General features: G+C 35.7%; 1 protein-coding gene across 3 annotated transcripts in view; it reads left to right on the forward strand.

Moving 5' to 3' along the window:
• PACRG (parkin coregulated) overlaps window positions 1-26,180 on the forward strand; it is a 266,362-nt gene that overhangs the window by 226,912 nt on the left and 13,270 nt on the right. Inside the window, exon 6 of one of the 3 annotated variants that reach the window (XM_076333960.1) lies at window positions 24,926-24,974. The exons of the other annotated variants lie outside the window; for them this stretch is intronic. Within the exon in view, the coding sequence (XP_076190075.1) occupies window positions 24,926-24,969 (44 nt within the window). The 3' untranslated portion in view covers window positions 24,970-24,974. The remainder of the gene's footprint in view (window positions 1-24,925; window positions 24,975-26,180) is intronic. 3 annotated transcript variants of the gene reach the window in all.

The following is a 26,180-nucleotide window of genomic DNA, read 5'->3' on the forward strand; positions in this document are numbered from 1 at the left end:
ACACCCAGCTAATTTTCGTAAAGTTTCCATCACTCACTGCACAATCCCTCCCAGAGGGACCAGTGATACAGAAGAACATGAGCTATATCCCAATTCATAGTGAACATATAGTTCTGAGAAAGTTCCTCTATGCCTGCAAGAAATTACTCATCGTGAATTAAAATGCACTGTTCATTTGCATGCAGCTATTATGTACCATCAACTGCCTAGCACTACATGGCTGAGTAGAGCCTACCCATGTAGATAAGTCATTGACAGCATCACTTTCCTGGGAAGAGTCATGCTTGTTCATGCAGGTATGTACAATATTGGCCTATGTGAAAAATATTCCTCATTATACCATTATGTCAGGCCAAGAATTCAGGTAACTGGAATTATTATTTTTTTTAGGTCTTGCTAATTTTTAGTGTATAAGCCATTTCTTCATAGTTTCAGAGTATTGGTGAAATACTGTGAAACTGTGTTATTATGCCACCTGCATCTGTTTTCATGTCTGTAGCGAAGAGACATACCAAAGATGTATGGCTCCTTACAGTATATATCAGTGCAAACATAGATTTAGCTCTGAAGTCCCAAGAAGGACTAATCATTAATTTACCAGAAAATTAATCAAATGAATCAAATACATTTTCTTTGTTGAAAGCCTCTTCCCACAATCATTACCTGTTTTAATAAGACATATAGTGACAATCCTGAAATTTCCCCAGTCTAAGAGAACCTTTCAGGTTCAGAACAGTTTAGGAAAACTTTTCAGGTCAGTGAGATTCCAAAAAAACTCAGAGTCTTTCCATGAGTATAAGTAGAATTTACCCCAAAATAATTCTGGCATAAATATTTAAGTGTCTGTGATACCCTCACTTTTGAGATGGACAGTGAGATTATTTGCTGAAGGAGTTAACCATCAAATCTGGAGGGTGGAGAGGTGATTTAAAATTAATGTATGCAATATGCAGTGCTATATAGAGCACAATTTGTTGCACTGTTTGTGAAATAACATTTTCAGCATGTTTCCAAATCAGAGGAAAGTCTTTACATTCCATCTAAATTTCATTACCTGAGATATGTGTACATAATAAAGGATGATGTTGAACCGGAAGGAACGATATCAGTTACATTTAAATCTATGACTTATACTCGTCAGAGAAAAATAAGCACAGCAATCAACTGGATTGTGTAGATGCGTTGTATCGTTCTAATAGCAATTTTTGTCAGCTCTGAATTGGGCCAGAACTTGAAGGCAACCTGAAGGCATGCAGTTCAGTTAGTTATACTGGAAAGGTCCTAAGCGCATGTTAATTTAAACTGGCTCTAATGGTATTTAGCATAGTTTCACAGCAGTTACACAGATTAGACCTAGATAATTTTTGAATTTTTAGTTCACAAAAATAAAGCAATTTCAAAGTCCTGTACCAAAATCTGTGAGATCATTGTTCATATAAAGTAGCTGGACATACACAAGAGAATTTAATATTCCAGGCTGTTCTAGCCTACAGATGACATGACCCGAGGTCTCCTTTTCCTGTTCTTGATGGGCTGCTCAGGTAAATGATAAAGATCTAATGAATTAGAGTAAAGACTAATAGCTAACAGATGTACAGACGCTATCCACTCTATTAATTAATGCTGCTGTACATTATGTGGAACTAATGCAAATTACTGTATGCAGAATGTTTACAGGTTGGAATTGTGCTTAGCAACTCAGCGAGCACCTCAGTGGAAGTATTTCCAATGTATTAGGAAAACTGCTGTGAAGGAACTAGTAGGGTACAATCACTGTGGCATTTATTCATGACCTTCAGGTTCTAATTAGCTCTCTTTGCTTATGAAATTTTTGTTCAGTTTGAGTCAGTTAAGGCTGCATTTTATCATTACTTTTAGAAAGGTAAGATAATGTTGAATTTTCCTACAGTTAAAAAATGATAAACACAGAAAATTAGTATTGCTGATGAAATGGTCTTCTGTCTCAAAAGACTTTCATAATTAAGTGTATCTAAAAAAAGACGTATAAACTGTGGCACTTTTAAAACTCACACTCTGGCACCAACATGTCATTCATTATATGTCACGTTTTTCAGGCTGTTAAAAATTATTTTTTCATTCACTCCTCAAAAAGGATGATTTGTCCAAATATTACAGGGAATTGTTTCTTTTGATATTCAAATGAGTTCAGACCCAAACTAACATTTAAAGGGAACTCAATGATGAATTGCAAATTACAACTGAAATGGGTCTCGTATGGTTGATAGTTCAGTCAACAACCAATTGTCTCTTTCACATAAATACTATGCATACTGGAGTAGAAATCTTTTCAGGTTTTTTTTTCATAATACAAAAATATGTTTGAACAAAATAATTGTTGAGCTTAGCCAGCGTTTAACAATTGCCTGTATCCAGCTCAAACACTTGAGCTGATTCTTAAGATGAAGAAAAGAGAAATATTAGTAGTTAAAAGAGGAACAGTGAGCAAAACAAGTGCACTTCACCTGAAGCACAGAAGTTAGGCATGATATGTACAAGACAGTGAGAAGTGATAGAATCAATAGCAGAAATCAATACAAATTTGGTGTAAGCTTGTGTTTATACCACACACATGGTATCACTAGAACAGCTGTCATGATATTTAGACACTGCGTGTAAGCAGTGCCATTTATAATGCCTTTGGTAAAAAAGATTTTCACATCTAATAACCAAAGCCAGCAAGCTAAGCAGGGTTATTATTCTTTTCCTGATTAAAAATATATTCCTATTGAAAGACTCTTTCCTTACCTGCTATTTAAGGGAGTTAAAGTCTGGTTTTATGTGCTTTTAAGTGTGAAATTAATTTATTTTATTCTTGGCATAAACAGAGATATATCTGCCCAGTAGTATTCATGAGCAACTTGTAAGCAGTAAAAAAAATGCTTTCCTATTTTGCAGTAAAGTCTTTATTCCATTCTGTATATCAGTTATGGAATGAAGTTTGAGCATTAAAACTACCACCCAGTCGTTTGTATTAAATACAGTATTTTCATAATGGTATTTTTTGGTCTTGAAAAAGCTAGTTTATTAGAGACTTCCAGCCTGAATTCAGCGTTTCACAGTAATATTGAGGTACTATGAACTGAAAAAAAGCAAACAAACCCCATAGTAGTAACCTGCTACAATGTCATACCTGCTGCAGCGTTTATAACTCCATCTGATCTCTGGTAAGCAGTGTGTTAAATTTTTATTTAACATAGTCAGGAACTCCTGAAGCCTTTGCCAGGATTGTAGAAGGGAACAACCACTTGAGGTTTGGGCTGCCTGCAATTAAGTCATTAGCTTAACTGAAAAGCAGAAGTTCTGGGATGAGATTATTTATGAACCTAATTGACAGCCTGCACTGGTTTACCATAGGAAAGAGAAAGAGATAATCTAACAGGGGAAAAAGCTACCCTTAAAATGGAACTATTAGAGCAATGAAATTACTTGGTTTGCATATTTTCAGTCTTCCTGAATTTATGGTTGCCTCGCTAGGAGGAATTTAACCACTGTCTGCTGAGGAAATGTTATTTTATTTTTAAAATTCTGTTGTGTCAGCATCCAAGACTTCCTTGTAGTACATTGTTTAACATCTCTACGTTCTTTTTTTAAACATGATAAACTGCCTTTCACACCTGACCTAACAATTGTCCTGATGCAAATTCTATTTCCTCCTCAAATGTCTGTCCGTATGTTCAATGTAAGAGTTTTTGAAATGTCTGTAATTACGGTCAGTACAGGATCCTAAACAGGTTTTAACTTTGCTCTACCAAAGCTTCCTGTGCTCTGGTTTCTTGTCCATAAAATGAAACTAGTGACACATTATTTCCCGTCAGGGCAGTTCTGAAAATAAGTGAACATATACTGTATGAGTATTCAAAATAAAAAGATCTTTGCATTAGCTGGGTAAGTCTTCTATTGATCTGTGATATTTATTAGCATTTATAATAACTAAATACTCCTTAAGCGCTTTGAGAGTCGTGGATGAAAACATTATTATTAATAGGTCTTATTTGCAGTTTTTCTGCTGTTGTTCTTATACAGATATTTTCACCGACTCAGATATGGTATAAATCCTTGCATACTTAACACCTGTTGTCATCTGATTTCCTTGATTGTAAAGGTCATCATCAGTATAAACAAAACCATAAGTACTAAGATTTAAAGCTGAGTAAGTAGAAACAGTTGATAGTTAAAAAGCTTAAAATAGCCTACTGTAGCTTTCGGTAGCTATGTAACTAGCATACACAGAATTTCCTCAGCTCTACTCCTCAGCTGAACCCAAGCTAATCCCTTTTTTGATGCAATCATTTGACCAAAAAATGAGCAGCTAAAATGAAAGTAGTTTTTCAAAAGAGGACATTATAACTGTGTGAGAAATCAGTGTTTGAGCTTTGGTTAACTATTTTAAAATATTTCAGTCAGCTCGCTTCTCAAAACTGCTAGATTTAACTAACAATAAAACTAACTTTTCCATTTGACGTTTCTCTTAGTTTCCATTTACTAAGGAGGCTAATGTTTACCTATATTAGGAAGGAAATTGCTTCCCTATCAGTTCCACATTCCTCTCCATAGTCTTTCCCTTTGTTCCAAAGAAAATGTGGAGCTGCAGGGGTTTTTTTTATTCAAACCCATGACTTTCACTTATTCGAACAATTGTTTGTGCGTTGCAGAACTCTCCCTGAACTTGTATGTAGTTATAGAGCCATTCACACAGCTTTTTGAGCAGTGACTGCACACAGGGAAATAGGAGCATCCTTCTTTTACAGAAAAGTTAGTGTTCAGTTCTCTGTGGGTTTGAGGTCTTCCATGCTGCTCCCTACTTTTCTCCAGCATTCCTCCGGTCTATTCATTAATGGCAGTGGGATAGATATGGCTATATCAGGATATAGGTGTTGGCAGGACAGAAGGGAACAATATAAATTGTAGCAATTTAATTTCCAGTGACCACAGAACCTTCTGAAGAAACTGGTGATCTCCTCTATGACTGCAGCTGTAGGTTCTCATGAGCTCTCCCCCCACTTTAATGGAAGTGAGGGACTCCCTTTCGTGTCTCTCAGGTGGATATGAAGAAGGCACCTCTTAGGAGCCTTCTGGCTCATATGAGCAAAACTGGGAGGGATGAAGATGGATTTGCATGCACATCTTCCACTAACTCATTCATTTTGAAAAATTTTAGCTGCTGCTCCTTGCCAAAACACCTTACTGCACTGAGTTTGAATTATCTATTTAGTCAAAATTCTTTGGCCAAGATTTTCACAGATTTTTAAAGAGAGCTGACATGCATCAGTACTTTCTACAGTTAGTTAGTTGCTGCTGTAGGGAAACTGAACAACCAGAACTGGTACAGGCATTGGCAAGACATTTTTTCCAGCTCATACTGCAGAGGATTTTGAGCATTCCTTCTCTGTCACCTCTCGGTTTGCTCTTTCTATTAAAGAACTTTGATGGTATGTTCCATTTGATACAAAGCTGGTTGTAAGGAACAATCAATAAAACATGTTCAAGGCTGATAGGGTGAGTAGCATGGAAATCAGAGTAGGCTGATAAGCGGCAAGGGTTGAAAAGAAGAGGGAGTGATAGTTATGGAACCAGAACTCTGAGTCTGATACAGTGGAAAATGGTAAGCCAGAAAGGTGTCCAAAGAGCGTTTGATCGTTTACATCAGAGCTCCAGGCTAGGAAAATGATAAACAGCTGTGTTCTGAGTTGGGTTGAAGAAGGAACAATTTCTGTCAAGGAGACTAGAACCGAATTGATTGTTGTCAAGATGGAAGATTATAACGAGGTTGATACGTTGCAATTCTGTTAGTCAATACGATGAAAACCACGCCATGTTAATAAGTTTGGGGACAATGGGATTGGTTTTGCTTTCTCCCTTTTATAATTTTGTTTTATACAATATATCCACTCTCCTCTATTGGCTGTGTGTATCTTATCTTCCACAGGTTTTTCACTCTAATTATTTCCTTTCTTGTAGTTACTTTTAATATATAGTGGAAGTACTCAGTCACAATGTAGTAAATCTATTTTCTTATGTGTTTAGAAACAATGCACATTATTTATTTTCCAAACTATAAAATAGTTTATGAGAATGAGGACCTACTACTGTGATCGATGCTTTTCCTGCTCCATTAACCCGCAAAAAGCTCAATTTCTAAAAAAATCTAAATCCATTCCAAAACCAATGTAATCTCTAATATTAATTAGTTTTTGTAATGCTCTTAAATAAGATATGGTATATGATCTTTTGTTAAGTGTATGCATGATTTCTATGGAAGAAGACTGCAAAATGTTTCTAGGAAATTATTGGGGGGGTTGTTTGTGAGGTTTTTTGATTAAGCATCCCTAATCATTTCAGTTGATCTTCATCTGTAGGTGAACATGTACTTTCATAAAATTATATGCCTGTTTTATTTTTTACTGTTCAAACCATTTATGTTTTATATCGCTCTTCTCTTCTGTCAGATACTGTTTGTTTTTTATTTTGGCTCATTACCCACACATTTAACTTATGAATGTGCACCCTGAGCTATATTTTTAAAGAAGATTCATTCTCCTCCTGACTGTACTGCAGAGAAATATGAACTCCTAGGCTAATACTGACTTGTGTGCTGAAATTGCTATTTATTCAGTGAATATACTGTACAGACTTATTCTTCCAGATGTTTTGAGTAAATGGTTGCTCAAACAATTTTCCATTCTTTCATGTGTAGAATTCCAATGTGAAGTTCATGAGACACTGTAGATTTCTTGTGTGGAAATTCAAAGGAGAACTTTTACCCTAATATTTTTATTATCATTATTATCTGTGTGACAATACAACATACACATATGATTAATAATTAGCCTTGCTCTCTTAGAAATATGATACAAGTTTGAGTGGCATCGGCATCAAAGGTTGCATGTAAAGCTACATATATTAATAAACTCCAAGCGCAGAATTCTATTCATTACTTTTTTTTTTTTTTTTGTCAAAGACAAATTAAAATGGAAAGTGAAGTAATGTTGGAATAACTTCTTTCTGGTCTTATATCCACACTCTCCTTTAAGGCAAATTCATTCCCTCTGAATTTACAGAAAGGACACAGGATCCAGGCTGCTTCTTCCTTAAATTAATAAGATTCACTTTGGCCAAATCAACACAGATTCTTTTTTTTTTTTCTCTCAAAAGGGAAGTAAAGCCAGTTGGTTAGTATGAGACAAGTTAGACTTACAAATGCCAGTCATATGACACTTTCTTTCCTTCCCCATATGCAATTTCTGCCACAGGGAATAAATGACTGACACACCACCCCCTGCCATCATAACAACGTGTCACCCAAGACCATTATTTTTCAAACATTAGTGGCATCCCTCCAGCTGGCTATAAGGTTGCAGGCACATTTTTTAATCATTACTTTGCCCATTGCGGGAAGCTGAAGTCACACCATTTAATGTGTGCTCATGATAAATTTCACCTTCTTGTACAATAAAATGGAAGCTAATGAAGCACAGCACAATTGTGGTGAATTAGACAGCAGTAGAACAAGGCAGAATACCCACTTATTGACATTACCAAACATATCTTAAATGCATTGACTTTTAAACCAACTCATATTCAATTATTAAAAAGGGGCTAGGGAGCATACTGTTGGCTTTGTAAGGAAGAAGATTATAACAGTTCATTAGTTATTAATTAATTGACAGTCTCATTGCTTAATGTCTTTACATTTAATAAATAGTCCTGTATCCAGTGACTTACTTCTATCCATTTTATTTTTCATCAACATGTAAAATATGACATTTTATGTCTTCTGTCCACACATATGAGGGGTGTTAAATGGTCATGTTTTAGCAATTTGTGTTAAGATATTTCCAGTATCAATTAAGATATTTAAAACATAAATTGTGTTTGGAATTAGTAAATAATTTTTTTTAAATGCTTTTAGGCATAAGAGTAAAATACATCTCTGGTTTTTTTATTGTAGATGAAATTTAGGTGTTAATCCTGTCTTAAGCAAACCACAGGTTTCCTGAATAGAAACTTGTGGGCAAGGGGGGGTCGGGGGGACGGATGGACCCCACAAGGAAAACAAGAGGCTGTGACAAAAGTGCCCAGAATAAAATGAGTTTGACAAGAATGATTAAAAGACAAACCTGTTTATTCTTCCATAAATTTTTGCTTTACTGTAATTTTTACTCACTGCAATTAGACGTACATATTTTTTGTTGCTGTTGTATACCCCATCCTTCCAATTCACAAGCAACATACTATTGTTCTTACAATATCTTGAAATAAGGAAGGCTGAAAAGCATATATATTCAGGAATGTAATGCCTTGCTTATGTGCATTAATTTCATTACCAGCACACCTATTGATTTTTATTAAGGCAGATTTTTGGGGAGGTGCAAGAAAGACTATAGCCACTCCTATACGTGTGACCCAATAAATGTCCTCAGGGCAATGTTACACAGCAGCAACTATGGCTGTTGTATCCACACTGCAGATATACTTCTTATTTTTTGTCACTAATAGATTTTTTTAAGATCTGCTAATACTATGGACTGCTATGATCAGAATTTGAATTGTCCTGCATCAGGGCCTATGTTTGTTAATTCTCATAGGCTGAGGTCCATCCTGGTGCCAGTATCCAGGTGATTGGGAGGGAGGGACGGAACAGGTTCAAGCTGGGGCTACCAGTGATTCAATACATACTATAAAATAGTATTTTGCTTTTAAAAAAACCCCAAAAACCTCATTATGTTGATGACTGTAGGTGCTGTCTCTCACAAAATTTGTGATGTGCTGTCTGAATCATTTCCACCTTTCAGCACATAACTATAATTTGCCTTAAGTATACAAAAATAAAAATATTTCAGATCAATAGCTTCTCTCAAAAAGGTTTTCCTCATTACATTTTACTCTTGCTTATCTTACCAAACTTGTATATGGGGCGGTCAAAGGAAATATAGAGAATCTGAGAGGATAGATGGAGCAATAATGAGTCTCCAGGGTTGGTAACTTCACATGGTAACTTCTTAACCAAAGTCACAGGGTCTACTCCAGCAGCTGGAATAGATCGTCTGGCTGTAGTCACAGAGTGACTATAGAATTTTGCCACTGCTGAAAAAGGCAGTCACTTTCTCACCTTCCCTCTTGGCCAAGGGGTCCTGCTGCTTCATTCAGCTCACCACTAAGACAGCTGATTCAGTTAAGTATTTTGGCAGAAAATGAATCTAGAAATAAAACAAAAAAATGGTTGGTATTTCCGATGGGTTTGTGAGATGAATCAGCCTACAAACATCTGAGCTGTGTAGAGAAGGTGACAGGAAGAAATGCTTCCAGGACCTGTGGAAGAAAAACAGCACATGTTCAGCCACATCTAGGGCCCCAAAATATAAAACCATTAAGTACAATAAAATACTGGAATTTTTAGCATTGTGCATATACAAAAAAAATGGAAATCCTGCCTAACATGAAATTAAAATGCACCCAGAATAGGAGATGATTTTAACAGGGAAAGGAGGAGGAAGAAGAATCAAAGAGTGTCAAAAGGTCAGCAATTAGGCTAAGGAGGATTATTTCCATAGAATTTCTCACTACTCATTTGTGAGGAAAAAGCTTCTCTAGAAGTCAGTTCCAAACAAGAACCTAATTTTAGGTATTTTGATTCACCTCAGGAGGAAACTAATCTCTTCATATACTATAAAGGTTGAGAAGACTAAGAGACTAACCTTAGGCTAATGTTAGCCTTTGTGATTGCCTTCCAGTGACTTCAACAATAAGCAAATTAAATTCTAATGAGTGAAAATGCTAAGAATTAATCTAATTCGGTGCAAAATTCAGCTTTGGTAGTTTTGAGGAGATTCTAGAGTTCAGAAAGTGATTCAGAAACCTAAGAATAGTGTAGAAAAGACTTGTATGCTGTAGAAGAAATGTGTATTTGTTGGCATGATTTCCCTCCCCTCCAACACACACTCATTTCCCTGGAGGACAATTTGGGAATGTTTATAATGAGGCAAAAAGTTATCAGCAACTGGAAGACAGAAGGGGTAATTTCAGCCAGTAGACACTAAAATTCTGAAATGACATCTATTTGTTCTAGGGCTGGATTTGACCTAAAATGTCCTAAATTCTAGGAGGACTTTTTGTTTTCATTTTATATTCTAATTTCCTAAAATTTTACTGTTCTTCTCACATGAGGTTCTGTGGATCACTAATATAACTCCTGTGTCTTTTTTTACTTTACTGACATTTTGCTTACATTACTATACAGCAGGCCTTTGTGCTGTGGTACTGCCTCCTGATAATCCACTGATTATGTTTGTATAACAATTCAGCATGACGCAGTTTTGTCAAAAATGAAGTAGCATCTGTACAAACTATTACCCCAAATTTCCAAAAAGGAATTCAGAATTTGACATATCATCTCTCTCTGCACATTTTGAAAATGTGAGAGATTTCATGATAGAATTCAGATCTGGGTGAGTTTGGAACGTTCTTCGTCAAAAAGTGAGCATGCAGATCTATCTAGCTCAAAAGAAATATCACACTCTATTACCTGTAACCTGTAAATGTCTTGGAGTTCCTAGCATCAGTATTGGTTAGATTACTAAGTCTGATTTTAGGGTTTTTTTTATTTAGAAATCTCTACTGTGCAAATGTATTCTTTAACTATGATGGAACAAACAACTTCAACACATGTTTAAAATAAGTAAATTAATACTTAACTCTAAAGCTAGAACTCTAGAATAAAACATTCAAAAATACACTTTCCACAAAAGTTTCAGGATGAGTTTATATGCTGGTATATACATATATATACACACATATATATGTGTATGTATGTATATATACACATACATGTACATATATGTGTATATATATTTATATGTGTATATATGTATGTGTGTGTGTGTATATACACACATACATATATATGTATATGTATATGTGTGTGTCTATATATATATAAAAGACAATTTTTTTTCAGGGGAGTTTGGCAGACAGGAAAAAAATACGCTACTATTTCTGACAATACAGAATAAGAGAATAAGACAAAATAGAAAGCAAAATGTTAAATGTATCTTTGAAGGTAAGGCTAAAGTCTATTTCCTCTTCCATTATGATTTCTAAAGAAATAAAATGGCAGTAATGTGTTCTGCCACGGTTCAGGAATCTGTAGCTTATAGTATGTCAACTCAGATTTCGCTTTCCCTATTTTTTTTTGTAACAGCCTACTCATGAGGAAGAGATAATATCTTTTTTGCTTTCTCAAAAGAAGGAAAACTTTCAGTCAGCTGGGATTTATCTGCTTTACATACTTTGTAGCACATCTACTCTAGTTCATGCCATGGTCTACATTAAAATTTTAATAATGATTTTTTAATACCTGCATTGCTTTATTATCACTGTATGACTAAGTTCTAAAGTAACTCCTTGAGTCTGCAAACACATACATCTACGCATAAGTTTACCCTTGTGAGTAGTTCCCTGCCTTTCAGTTGGACTCATTGTGTGAGTAAAGTTTTGTGTATATACACAAATGTTTGTAAATCAGAGCTTAGAAATGCGCTCAGCATTAGCCTTGAACAAAAAATGAACTTTTTTCCTAAAGAGTATCTTCTGAAGAAAGCTATTTTGTAGCCCTTGAAACTTTTCTAACTTCTAGTTTGGCGTTTTTGATTGGGAAAAAAGTAATCAAGGATTGATTCAGTAACAGAAAATGGCCATGCTTATGTTTACATTAAAAACTATGATCTGAACAATCAATATTTTTGAAATTTCCATTCAGTTTTTATTTAAAAACTCAAAAAAATTATTTACAAAAATCCATCTACTTCTGTTTTAACGTGAACTTTTTCAGCCATAACTAACATTTCAGTCAAAATATTTTTCATAACGTCTGAATATTTGATTCTTTCTTACCAAGGGTCAAATCTTCTTCTTATGTAAACTGATATTGTTCCATTGATGCTAAATTGGCATCATTCCACTCTATCAGGTAAAGATCCTAAAATGCTTTATACTCCTGGCAAAAATGTCATTCCCCATATGGTATGATTGTTTTAAAAAAATTTACTTCAATAGCTTTTTAAGAAGTTTAAGATTTTAAAAGAAGCCATAAAATAGGATGATAATAGGATAGTAGAGACTTTCTGAAATTTAATTATAGAACAAGCATCCTCTTGCTATAATTTTTATAGAGGACTTGAAACTGTAACTTGTACACCAGAATTTTAAGTGCTATGTTTATTTAGTATCTTCAGTTTTCCTTACGTTTCCTTTCTTTACAGAGTATCTTCTATAAATACAAAACAACCTGTTTCCTTAACTCGGTATCAGGAAAGTAATGAATCATTTCTTATAGTGATGTGCTGAAGGTGGTACGAATATTTAAAATGTAGATATACAACCTAATGCTAAATAGAATATCTATGACTGGAATTCCAAAAGCGGCTAGAGATTTTTGAGCTTTTACAAAAGTATAAGTGAAAATATCTGAGTTGAAAATGTAGACTTGAAAGGACTGAGAGATAAATTCTTCCTACCCATTCCTGTACACTGTTCCTTCTTGTTTTAACGCAAGTTTTGTGTCAAGAGTTTGTCGCAAATTTTAAATCATAATTTATTTTCACTTGTCAGAAAAATATTAAAGTATAAATGTCTATGCAAATTAATTCACACATCACTGTGTGTAAACTTCATTATTAAAAATTTGCTGCTTTTCAAATCTATGTTCACTTTTATTTAAATGAAATTCTGTGATTTCATCGTGTCTGCCTTAGGTTAGAGCATTGCCTTGTACAAAACTAACACGTCTAATTGCATAAATATTTATTCATAGATGATGTTCCATCTAACTCAGTAGAATCACTTATTTTGTAAAGTGTTGTGGCGTCAGACTTGGGTCTCTCCTTATTAGTAAAAATACAAGTCTGTTTAAAAGAATATCTTACAAGAAGCAAAATACTTTCTAGCCAGGCAGAAGCACCACAGTGTCTGTTTTCTTATTTAGTGTTGGTTTTATATCTTTAGTATTGCTTCTCAATTCAAGAAACAATTTCAAGTGAAACTCTGCTAATGCAAAAATCTCTTTCTAATTTCCCTGTGTATCTTTGAGCATAAGCAGTAGGTAGTATCTGACTTTAAATTTCTTCCATTTCTGTTTACAGCCAAGAATGGGAAAGACTGCTCAGATTTGCATTTTGCTTGTTTAAATCAGGGATGAATCCAAAATTTGGGGTTACAGTATTTTCCAAGGTTTTTATTACGTTAACGTGGATCTTCCAGGTAATACACAAATGTTTCAGAGACCTCAAATGAAAAGGGGAAAAACATGGGCTAAGTAGCCTTTAACGCTCATGTTTCTGCTAACCAGGAGACCAGGGTCATAGTTCATCCCAAAGATTCTTGAATAATCAATTAGCCTAAACAGTATCTCCCAGAAGATGCATTCATAGAAAGGATCATGTAACTACCGTTGCACTATCCATCAAGCCATGTTTGCTGCGACCTGGTCAGGTTACAACCCAGAGCAGTAAGGAATGCAACGCTGTGGCATGAGAAGAACGTGGCACATTACCCATGTGTGATAGCCCAGCCCAGCCTCGTCGCTGCCTGTTGAACACATGGCTGGCCTGTTTACAAAATGAACCTAAATAAGCTACAGCATCTTCGTTCACTTTGCTATTATTCACACCATTTTATTGCATGTCATTCCATTCACCATTTCAGACCACCATGAATGAATATATTTACTTGTATATGACAGAAAATAAGTGTGCAAAAATTCACAAGTATGATCCTGAATGAAGAGGAGTATTAAAATCCTGTACATTTAATTTTCAATCTGGCAACATATTTCTGAGGTTTGGACAGTGGATGTTCCAGCATCGACTTGAGGAAACTGTTTCTTCTGGTAATGAATTTAGGCACATGCTTATAATCATTTGAAGTAAACATTGCATAATGAACATAAGCATTGGCTTATAGCTAAGCATATAATCAAGTATATTTCCTAAACTAGGATGAATTTAAACATGTTAACTGATTTCCTGAAGTAGGGACCTACAGTCTAAAAACCAAGTATTTTGATTGTTTTCTGTTTTGACTCCTGGACCTTAATTTGAATTCAAAGATTTAAGTGGGCATGAGTATGTTATCTCTTATTTAGCACAAAATCACTCTCTCATCATTCCAATTGTCTTCACTGGGAAAATAACAATGATGCATCTTATTTATGCATTGTTTCAGATTTAATTGATTTAACTGTTGTCTCATGAAAATATTTGCTATCAAACTTACTGCTTAGCTGCATTTTGTTGACTAAAGACTGCAAAAGTTTGTGGACAGGAATGACCAGCACTTGCACTGGTAGCCTGTGAAATTTAAGAAGTTCAAAATTTTGGTTTCCTTTAGATATTTACCCAATACTGAGAGCAAGTGAGCCTTTTTAGAATGAGAAATGGCCTGTAATTTTGCAAAGTAGAAAGGACTTCAAATAAAGCTTCAGATGGATTAGCAAATTGGGAATGGATAGAAAATTCAACAGAGGAGCCTTTCTGATGCTAGGCTGACTAAAGTCTATGTAATTCTCTCCATTATTTCTGGATGAAGTGGCAGACAGGAAGACACCAGGAATGGAAAGATAAACTAGTTGCAAGTTTTCCCCACTGGGAAACATGGAATTTATGTTGTCCCTGGTAATTAATGGCTTATCTTACCTACCTAGTTCTACATTTCTTCAGCCTTTTTGTGGGAAGAAGGCTCAGGCAGTGAAATTTTTTTCCTAAACTACAAATGGATATGGGCCTTGTACAATTCTTCCTGTGGACAGGATTCAATCTGGAAACTGAGTCAGTGTTGTCAGAAACTAATGCATTTGTAATCTGCAATATCAGCCATCAAAAAGGTAGCTCCTTATCTGCCCACATCCTTAAGTTTATTTGCATAAACCTGGGCTTACTGGTTTCCTGCAAGAAATAAACTGAGAGTGAAGTTAGTAGTGGCAGAAGGCCACTGCAAGCAGCAGCAGAAGAGATTTATCTACTGACATCATAATAATTGCCTTAATTAGCTGAAATTTAAATCAGTTGTGTTTAAATGAAATCTGATCCTTTATCCTCTTAAATGTACATAATCTTCATGCTTCCTGAAAACTTCCAGAAGACCTGTCACACAGCATTTCCTTCCAATCCTTTCTACTCTTTCATTTTACTGCTATTGGGGGGGTGTGGTGGGGAAGGAGGGACTGTTCGTCCTTTTTACTTACATTTCTTGTTTCGTGTGTGATTTCAGTTCTTGGAAAAATAAAATGCTGTTTACCATGGAAAGGAGATAAATGTAGAAGTATCATGCAACCTTACCTTTCTACATGGATGTTGTCGCTTTCTCATTTTACACAGCTTCTAGTACAGTTCCAGACTATTTGAATACAGCTGCCAATCACAATTAATCAGAAAAAATTACATGGTGATTTTGTATGGTGAACAAATGGACAAGAATGACACCAGAAAACACATTTCATTTATACTCTGACTTTGACTTCCAACTCTTATCTGTTGGGGTGAAAAGCCAGTTAGTGTGTCAACTCACCATGCTACCTATATTTCTTCTCTTATCTTTGTCTTCATACCAATTTAAGTCTAAAAGTTACCTGATAATATTGTATAGCATTGTTGAAACATGCTCTCCCTTCATCCAGAAGCTGATTTAACTTTTTGTACAGGCCACTGATTTCATCATGTGGGTGACTGTGGTTGCAGAATAAGCTTAGATGATCTTTATCTTATGTCTGTTGGAAAAATTCAGGGTTAGTTGAGCAATCTTGCTACTGACTCAATTTTATATGTTTTATTAACCTCCAGAGCTTGCGTGGAAAGAGAAAAATACTTAAAGATTCTTTTTGTCTTGGGCTGACTGATTTTAGAGAAGATCCTGTGCCTTATTTGGCTTCTTGTTTGAAGGGGTTTTTTTCTGCACCTTGTTTATTTTTATGCTATTGCCAACAATCCTAGAAACATTATATATAGGTAAAAGCCTAGTATTAATATTACTAAGGACTGTAAAAGTTAATATATGTATCAAGATCTATAGCCCAACTGATCAGCTGCTAAATAGTAAAGCCAAAAAATTTTCTAAATGACTGACACCATGTACTGTAGTCATGCCCACTTTTCTTATACGTTAATTACTAGTTTGTCATTTAAAAACATGTCAAACTGTATTTCCAAGGTAGTGTAGCTCACTGAAAACCTTATGTACGTGCTATTTGAGACATAAATGGGAACTTGCCACCATAGCCAGCAAGCCATAAAGTAAATAACCACTGACATAAATATCAAATTATACTAACTATACATCTGAAAGAGAGGAGAAAAGAAAGATTATTATGGGGTCCCACTTATAAGTGATGCACTTGAATGCTACTCAGTGTATTTATCAGAAGGAGTCCCAGGTGGATTCAGGGGTTTACTGGAGCCCATTTTAGAAGTGACGTAGGCAGCCAGTGCTCACTGAGGCTCAGGGCCTTTTATACCTGGGTTTATGTTTTGCTTTTCATCTTTTCTATGTTTGTATTTGGTCAGTTGCTTGGGGCCAACAAAAGGTGTATATTTTATTTGTTCAAATCCATATTCTAATCAATCATGGGATTCAGAATATGGAAGTGATGAAAGAATACGTTAAAAAGATAGCATTAATCAGAAAAACATTTTCAAAATGTTGGAGGATATGCTATAATGATGAAATCAGAAGTAGAAGAAGTTATTGAGATGTAATGGTACAAAATCCAAACATTGTGTGGCAGTTAGGCTCTACTTCGTGCAACCTATTATCTACAAATTTAGAAAAAGAAATGATATTTCATTTCTAGCATACATGCTAAATTCAATTACATCTAACAAACATGCTGACAGTGTACTTTTCATTTCCTCATTCATAGAGAGATAATGTATTTAACCATTTTAATTGTTCAACATGAAGCAATGATGGGTACCAAACTTAAAAAACCCCAACCATCCAATTCTTCAGGAACATTTAAAATACGTGCTGTAGTTGATAACATTTTGTGTACAATAGAATAATTTTGAATGATTTTTCTTGTTTGTTACTTGTAAGAAAATATTTGTCTGAAAAATAAGACAAAGATTATTGGTGTATTTTAATATATAATATATAACTAACAAATGCTGATAAAATTATGCAAAAGGATGATACAAGGTATAGCTGGAGTACAAATGGTAATTTTACATTCAAATAGCTACATTTTTTATTTAGATACAAATTTGTAAACTCCACCAAGGTCAATTTACTAGGTATTTAGCATTACATACATTATACTAATGTTATTGTTGTTTAAAATGGTAGATGCCTTATCTTAGATTCTGTTTGTAGACCGATTTGCACCTCCATTAATTACAATAGAAGACATGCATATATTCATGAAGAGAATCTGACCTTAGATAGTAGGACCAGGAAACACCTCTTCCTTAGTAATTTACTTCATCATCCTAAACAAAAGCAGATTCATCTTTTTATTATTTATAGACATCCCTAAAGACCACGGTCTTGCCATTTCCTTGTTCACATGGGCTGTGGTGAATCAGGTCTAATGGCAATATTATCAAAGAAACAGCTCCAGGGAACGATCTCCAGCACTGAAAGCTCATAATATCAAATGGTGGGCTCTGTCCCACACTACTCATTGAGGTCATGATCTAGAGGTCTAAAAAGTTCATTTTTTCCTTCAGTCTATTACTCCTATTCTTCTTCCTGAAACCAAACTGAATACTATGTGCTAGCAATTTTAAGATTCAAATAACACTTCTTTCCTGCTAGGTCAATAAACCTTGAATGAATATTGGACTTTTAATGCCACTTTATAAATTATTCTTTAGGGTCTATATTATAATTCCAAACATTCCAAGTATATTTTGCTAGGTGCTTTTAAGATGGCAACATGATTTTGTTGTTGTTGTTTCAGAAAATAATAAACTAATTAATCTTTGGGAAAAACTCTTCCTCTTTTGTAATTAAATAGAATTGGCCAGATCTTCAACTCATATAAATGCTTTTCACTCCAAGTTATCCTATGCTAGTTGTAGTTTAACTTTATGAAAAAATAATCTAGAAGTTTGTCCTAATATTTTCAAAGATTCTGCTTGGTTCAAATGGTGGAAACAAAATGTTTATCACTCAAGTAACAGCTCTGAGGGACCGATAAGCATGTCGATTACAGACTCTGCTCTTCAACTTACAGTTCTACACCCTTGATGATACAGTTCAAGAGCGGTCTGTTGATTTGCCAAGAGAAGTGCACTAAAATGCAACAGCCATCTTTACTTAATTTCAAGCTTTTTAATTGAATGTCAGTCAATTACACAGTTATAATCCATATCTTATTACAAAGTACTATACACATGCATTTTAAATAACACATATTCTTAACTTAAACCATTTTTCTTTTTAGAAACCATTGCAACTAAGCAATGAATTGTGATTATGGTAACAGCCACAAAACATTTATTACTTAATGTGATTATTTAACTGTAAATGAAAAAAAAAAAAACCCTCCTATCTTATTTTCTATTAAACCAACATTTCCCAACATTAAATACTTTTCCAGGGTAAAGTATTTCTCACCTTCTCATATAAATAAGATTTTTTAATGTTACTATCATAGGATTTGAGTATTTTCCAAAAACTAATTAGACTCACAATAGCTCAGCAATCTCATTTACTCTTAACCTCACCTCTTCCACCTTGATCCATGTCCTATTTTCTTCTTCTTATCTGTTTTGTATAGTGACTATGAGGATACTAATTTGAAGTGAGTTTTCAGCTTTGTTCTGAAAGCTGAGAGAATTGTGGTCAATCTAATATCCTCTGACAGGGAATCTGAAATCTTTTGTTCTGTTTATTGAGTTAGCCTATATTCTGCTCCCATGAGCTTTGTTTTTCAGATTGGTAGATTCATGATTAATACAAAAGAGAGCAACTGAGGATGACAGTTTCCTCACAGAGAAATATAGTCTGCAGTACGTGGGAAAAACATTTCTTACAGGACTTTCACATTTAGGCTAGAGACCACATCTTTGGCCTGGCAATTTTAAAGGATACCAATAATTAGTTTGTTGTACTTATATCGAAGTAATATAAATTTCAGTAATTCATTCAGGCAGTTTTCAATAACCAGGGCCTAATCATAACACAGCAGGCTAGGATACAGCTTTATAGTCACTCTCAGGTAGAAAAAGGCCTTTTTCAAAATTTTGAACTATCAAGTCATTCTACGACTGAATGCCAAGTGATCCAAATGGACTGCTTTGATGGTCTAGTTAGCTTGAGAATCCCTCAGTATAAGGTGATAGGTTGGAAGATGATAGCTTTAGCAAAATTTAACAGAATATTCTCTTCTTCTCATGTCTTTTTCTGTCTTAATGGAATCTGAATTTGTACAACTGCTCTATCCTAAGAGCTGATTCCTCTGAGACACTGGGAAGGGTGAAAGCTGAGAATGTTACACACATTAGAGAGAAATAAACAGCATGATGGAACTATTGGGGAACAGGTTTGGGGAAGAGTGGCTGGAAAGCTGCCTGGCGGAAAAGGACCTGGGGGTGCTGGTCGACAGCCGGCTGAACATGAGCCGGCAGTGTGCCCAGGCGGCCAAGAAGGCCAATGGCATCCTGGCCTGTATCAGAAATAGTGTGGCCAGCAGGAGTAGGGAAGTGATCGTGCCCCTGTACTCGGCCCTGGTGAGGCCGCACCTCGAATACTGTGTTCAGTTTTGGGCCCCTCACTACAAGAAGGACGTCGAGGTGTTAGAGCGTGTCCAGAGAAGGGCAACAAGGCTGGTGAAGGGTCTGGAGAACAAGTCTTGTGAGGAGCAGCTGAGGGAACTGGGGTTGTTTAGCCTAGAGAAAAGGAGGCTGAGGGGAGACCTCATCGCTCTCTACAACTACCTGAAAGGAGGTTGTAGGGAGGTGGGTGTCGGTCTCTTCTCCCAAGTAACAAGCGATAGGACGAGAGGAAATGGCCTCAAGTTGCGCCAGGGGAGGTTTAGATTGGACGTGAGGAAAAACTTCTTCACTGAAAGAGTGGTTAAACATTGTAAGAGGCTGCCCAGGGAAGTGGTTGAGTCACCATCCCTGGAGGTATTTAAAAGACGTGTAGATGAGGCGCTTAGGGACATGGTTTAGTGGGCATGGTGGTGTTGGGTTGATGGTTGGACTCGATGATCTTAGAGGTCTTTTCCAACCTTAATGATTCTATGATTCTATGATTCTAAGTTCATTAGGAAGGACATTAGGAAAAGGTTCTTAACTGAGAGGGTGGCCGGTCACTGGAACAGGCTCCCCAGGGAACTGGTCATGGCACCAACCTTCTCAGAGTTCAAGGAGCATCTGGACGATGTTCTTAGTCATATGGTTTAGTTTTAGGTAGTTCTGCAAAGAGCGGGGAGTTCGACTCGATGATCCTTATGGGTCCTTTCCAACTTGAGATATTCTATGATTCTATGATTCTATGATTCTATTGACATCAGAGATTATGGACTCTTACAGTTATTCCCCAATGAAAATATTCCTGCCAATATAGGTGTTTATATTATGGATGTTTATCAAAAGAATTTTTGAGAAAGTCCTCAGAACAGCAGAATTAAAAGGAAAAAAAATTATATAGATGTTATACGTGTTCCTTAGATTTTCCTTGTATTCATGGAATAATTAAGGAATGGGGGGATTTTGGTTCTCTTAGAAAATCAAATACAAAATTCTATTGATGTCTTTTACTACTGAATAGGCACTATGAAGCATTAAGGAATTGGTGTCCATATTACATTTTTAATCTGTTTTATGGAATATTTGAGATGTGCGTACAACATCCCACTATTTGTTGGTAGTAGTCAATTTAAACTATTTCAGGGAACATATGCGTTATATATGAAATGCTTAAAGTTCCAGCTGAATAAACACTCAAGTTTCCCATCAACTTCAAAGGTCTACAAATAAACTTTGTGCACAGTTTAAAGTGAAAAATGTGTATTACATGCATCTGACCTTTTTCATTTAAAATGCTTTTTTTCCTTATCTAAATTAGATATGTTTTGGATCTTTCTGTATTAAATAATTGTAGGTGGAGGGATGAAGAGCTTCATACATAATATTTCTCCACAATATATATTTATGGGCACTCAGACAGGTTTTATTATCAACACTTATTGTGCCAAGTATGGGTTCATACGTCATGAACCCAGAAGCGTTTCAGAATATATGGCTAGTAAAGCTGTTGTGAATGCCCATTAATACTTCTGGAGGAGGGGTGAAATATCATCGCATCTAGATGTTCTAGGGGAGAAATACAGAGTTTCATATCAGGGTACCCTTTTTTTTTTTTGAGATAAAATCCAATTACATTCTTAAAGCATTATTTTTTAATTATCATGGTTTTATCAACTATGGCTAAAATGTGGTCTTAAGTTGTTAAATGAAAAACTTAAGCTGCTAAATGAAAGCACATTCCGTTGCTGCAAGTAATCCTTTAGAAACAAACCAGCATGAATTAAAACCATATAAGTAAGAAATGGTTGTGTGACATAGGAAACTGTTAAAATGAAGTTCTGGTGGATATTGCTGATGATACTGAAGTCAAAAGAATGAATTTTTTTCTTTGTTAAAGGAACGTGATTTCCTTCAAAATAAACTGCATGGGCTAATCCTTCTGAAAGTAAATGGGCAGATTTTAGAAATACACTCTCAGAGAGAAGAATGATTGTATTCTGCTTTACATTAATATAAAAACAATTTCACAACATGAGGAAAAAGTTAATCCACACTTCTATTAACACTTCACCCATGAAAATCAAATCATAGCATTTGATCTTGCTCTCACTGAATTCAGTGTGTTGAATTTAATAGAAGGACAACCTCATCACAGCTAAGTCCAGCACTGGCCCTGCTGCCCTAATTAGACTTTAACGATATTAGTTTCTTTTTTCCCTCATCTTTTTACTTCATTTCCCTTGACTGGAGTGCAATTTCACCAAAATGTAATAGACTAATCATTAACTGGCAGCAGCATATAGACTGAAACTTTAAATTGACAATCGCAGCAGTTTACCAGAAATTTATAGAAGCATAACCGTTTCTTCTGCTGGGTGTGTGATAATTGTTTTTCTGCTCATTTAGATCCAAAAGTAATTAAACTCTACAACAAAACTATGTACTGTAGTGTTAGTGCAAAGTCTGCTGTTTGGAGGTTGTGCAGAGATTCCATGAAAACATCACGGTCGTTCATTTGCATCAACAACATCACACGTCGTTCATTTGCGTTGTCACTTCCTAAAAATTTGCAGAAACATGCCCTTGAAAGAATTAGGTCACACAAAATGTGGCCTAAGGGCTTCTCCTTTCTGTTTTCCCCAGTGGAGTTCTGCAGCTGATGTGATAAAAACTGTTCTACATCAATAACTTCTTGAGTTTGTGTTTCCTGAAAAATTTATTTAGCTTATGGAAATATACCATATTTATCATTCAGTGGGAAAATTTCCTTGTCTTTCCTTCCAGATCTGGTTTCTCGATACAAACACAGTGGTGTTACACTGCACATAAAGGTGTATAATAAATGTTGGCAACTGTAATGATCTGAATCTTCTTCAGACAGTTGTAAAGCTGTGCATTAAAAATGCATGTCACAGTAGTGTAAGAAAATGATTACAGCAAACTTTGCTTTCCCTGGATATTACAACTTACATATAAATAAATACAACTTCAAAGCTGAGAAATTTTCTTTCTCATGACATTTCTTACCAAAGTCTCACAGTGTTTCATGGTCACGTGTGCCTTTTCCTGTTAAAGGGGTAATGGATAGCTGTTGTTTTCCCGTACTTTTGGTATTGTGAAAAAAAGTTATGCGATAACAACATAGCTAGTACTTTTTGTATTGAAAATAAGCTAATTAATCACTGTAGTGGGCAGAGAAAAGCTAACTCCCTCTTTCATTTAGTCTTCTGAAACTCATTGATTTACATGGTGAGGCATGAATATAGCTGACAGCAGTATTAGGCCCTTCATTTCTTCATACTTTGTACATGCTTGCCTTGCTTGCTTGCTTCTTCAGTTAGGAAATGCTTTGATATAAATAAACACACTTTAGTCCTGATTTTGCAATCACTTACACACTTGCATGACAGTTTCCTGAATCAGACCTGCATCTTCCTATGATACCAAGGACTGCATTTTAGGTAGCATGAGATTTATCTTATTGAGAAATTTTGGATGAATTTTATTGAATTCCATTTTCTAAAGCTTCTGATACACGTACTTAAATATTTTCTTTATGTCCCTTTGTTTTCTCCTCATTTTTTTCAGATTTTTTTGGGTTTTTTTTATTTTTTGGTAATATCTTGCTTAAGCTTACAATGTTACAGATGATGCTAACATCTAATTTATGTTTGTTCACTTTGCCTTATGGTCATGGCAGTTTTTCTTGAATATTTGGAAGGACCTCTTGTGAGTACAACACAGAAAGAGCATCTTTATGTAATTTCTATAGATTGTGCAGTACAATAATATCTTTAACTGTTATTGCAATATAAATAAATAAAAAGACAAAGAATAAGCTTGTGTCACTTTTAGATCAGTTATTACGTCTGTAAAAACATAAACAGCCATAAATAAGTGAAGATAGATGCAGAATAACCATCTGTTAGGAAGTTAGTTCAAGTCAAAACACTTAAAACTTGGCAGTGTAGATGTATTCATGTAAATCTGTATTTAGGCCTTTAAATATCTAGCCTCATGTACAGATGTTCTGATTCACTGCAGCCTTCATTTGGGAACTGGTAAGGGCTCAGGATGGGCCCACTCAGGTAGCTGCCGAAAATTGGATTCAGGTGCTAAACTTTGGGTCTCTCTGAAAACATTGGCACAAGTTCATAGTCTAACAAAAGTTCTGTCTTACAGCTTCTTCCTTGCCAAATCATAAGCATAGAGGTCAGAAGAGACTTTCTCCATGAGTAACTAATTTGATAATTAGGTGAAATCTCCCTGATCATGAAAGATGTAGATTTGAAACCACATAGGCTGAACGATGCTGGACTTGTTTCCTGCTTCCTGGGAGGGTGCTTCAGCACCAAGTTTTCAAACAGTAAAAACTAAGGGAGCCACTGCTGCCCTTGCTCATCTTTTTTTGCCTGTCTTCCTAAGAATACAAGGCTTAATGGGTCACAAGGTTATTCTGTTCTGTAAGTTCCCCTCCCCCCCCAACTCCCATAACTTTTAAATTCATTGTCCAAATTCAATCAACTGGAAAAGGGGCAGAGTTGCTGGAAAAATAAGCATCTGGTTAGAGGGGAGAGATCCAAATTCATGCCCATGGTGAGAGAAATGTTGGTAGGGTATACAACACATACAAGGTGTCAGAACAGGCCTTAGCTTATACTATCTTTTAACTGGTAGAACTTGCGGGAAACGAATTATTATCGTAAAGAGGTGTAGCACAAAACCAGCACACATCCATGAGAAACGGGTATCATTACTGTCTTGTGGCACAACTTGCTTTTAAAGAAATCATTCAGTCTCACCCAGAAGGAATAGCAATACATATCTACCCTCAGGAAAACTTCTGGGCTGTAGCTCCAGGGTGAATGCAAACATTTGAGTCTCAGAGAAAAGCAAGGTTTTAGACACTGTTCCCCGCTGGCTACCTCTGTGAGACTCACTGATCAGCCTTTCACTCACTTGGACACTGTTCTTGGGAAAGTAACTCCTACTTTCTGTGGTGAGGTAAGTCTAGTGCAGCCCTACCGATTCTCCTGCAGAGCCCACATGACAGATATTAAGTGTTGCAATTCCTAACTTGGCGTTCCGACTGTAAGAGATTTATACCATGATGTTGTCTCCTGCCCTGTGTCTCTAATTCTGCCTTACTGTTTTCACAGTTGTCTTTCATGGATGTGTGAAGTTAAGTCAGTCTGTTCACTGAAAATTGTGAGTGCTATTATTGTTCTTCTCCTATAAAATCAAGTTCTTATCTTACTATACCATTTCCCCTACAGAGCTAGAACCATAACCCCTGTTTAAGCCAATCTGAGCTGCTAGATATGGATATATTACAATAGTAAGGATATGTAAATAAACTGGTATTAGCCTGACTTCTCCCATGACTTCTGAGGATTCAGTGACAGTGGTTATAATCTCTGCCAGACAACTATCAGCAGTTTCAGGAGCTGTTGAGGCAGATGGCTGAGGCACTAGATCTGATAACAAGCATGTCTAAAATGACTTATTGACTTTTCAGCATTTTTTGATATTAAGTAAAGAGGAAAGCTTATGCCTCTCTAAAATGAGGATATTACCAAACCAGCAAGAGATCTCCGGATGACTCTATTTTTTATTCATACAATTAAAAGGAAGGAAGACAAAAGAAGAGGAGAGGTCTCAAGCACTGGGAGGCTGTTGGTACCTCTCGTGGACGAGTAACAGCTTCAGTTCACCTCCTTCATCTTAAAAAGTCAATACTTAAGCTGATAGCACACATTCCTGTAGGAGCCCTATACTTAGGTTAATAAGGTGGACATTCCCTTCTAATCATTTCCCAAAGTAAACTTGTAAGTAGGTGAGATTCTTACTCAGAACTGTAAAGCAAAGATATCAGGTCCTAGCTACAGACGTGCAGATAAGCCTATATACCTTTTCACCATGTTTTGCTACAAAATGACAGTGGAAACTCAACAGGCTCAGATACAACATGTCAATCAGCATCCAGTGGGATACTTTAAATGGCATAACTATGCTAATCCATAATGCATACACTCATATAAATTAGAACCTTTATGGAGCATACTTAAGAAAATTAACTAGCCAAATAAATGTCCTTGGCTTCCCTTCCTCCACTTTCAGCCTTTGTTTTTCTTTGTCTTCTACTCCTCCCATGTCCACATCCTTGTCCCTGGTACAAGAATTGTCTATTATCAGTCAAGCACCCAATAAACTTTGGCTGTGCTAGGACAAGTAATTCAGGAAGACCTGTCCAGATATCACCATTCAGTGACAAAATTTCTTGGTGACTCACCAAGAATTTTGCTCACATAAATTTATGGAGACTAGTATATGTTATTCTTTTCCCTTAAAATAACATCCCATAGTTTCCTTCAAAAGTCACCATTCTGCACTAGCTGCTGTTGTACAAAAATG

This window comes from Aptenodytes patagonicus, chromosome 3, assembly GCF_965638725.1.
Source record: "Aptenodytes patagonicus chromosome 3, bAptPat1.pri.cur, whole genome shotgun sequence".
NCBI classification, from domain to species: Eukaryota; Metazoa; Chordata; class Aves; order Sphenisciformes; family Spheniscidae; genus Aptenodytes; species Aptenodytes patagonicus.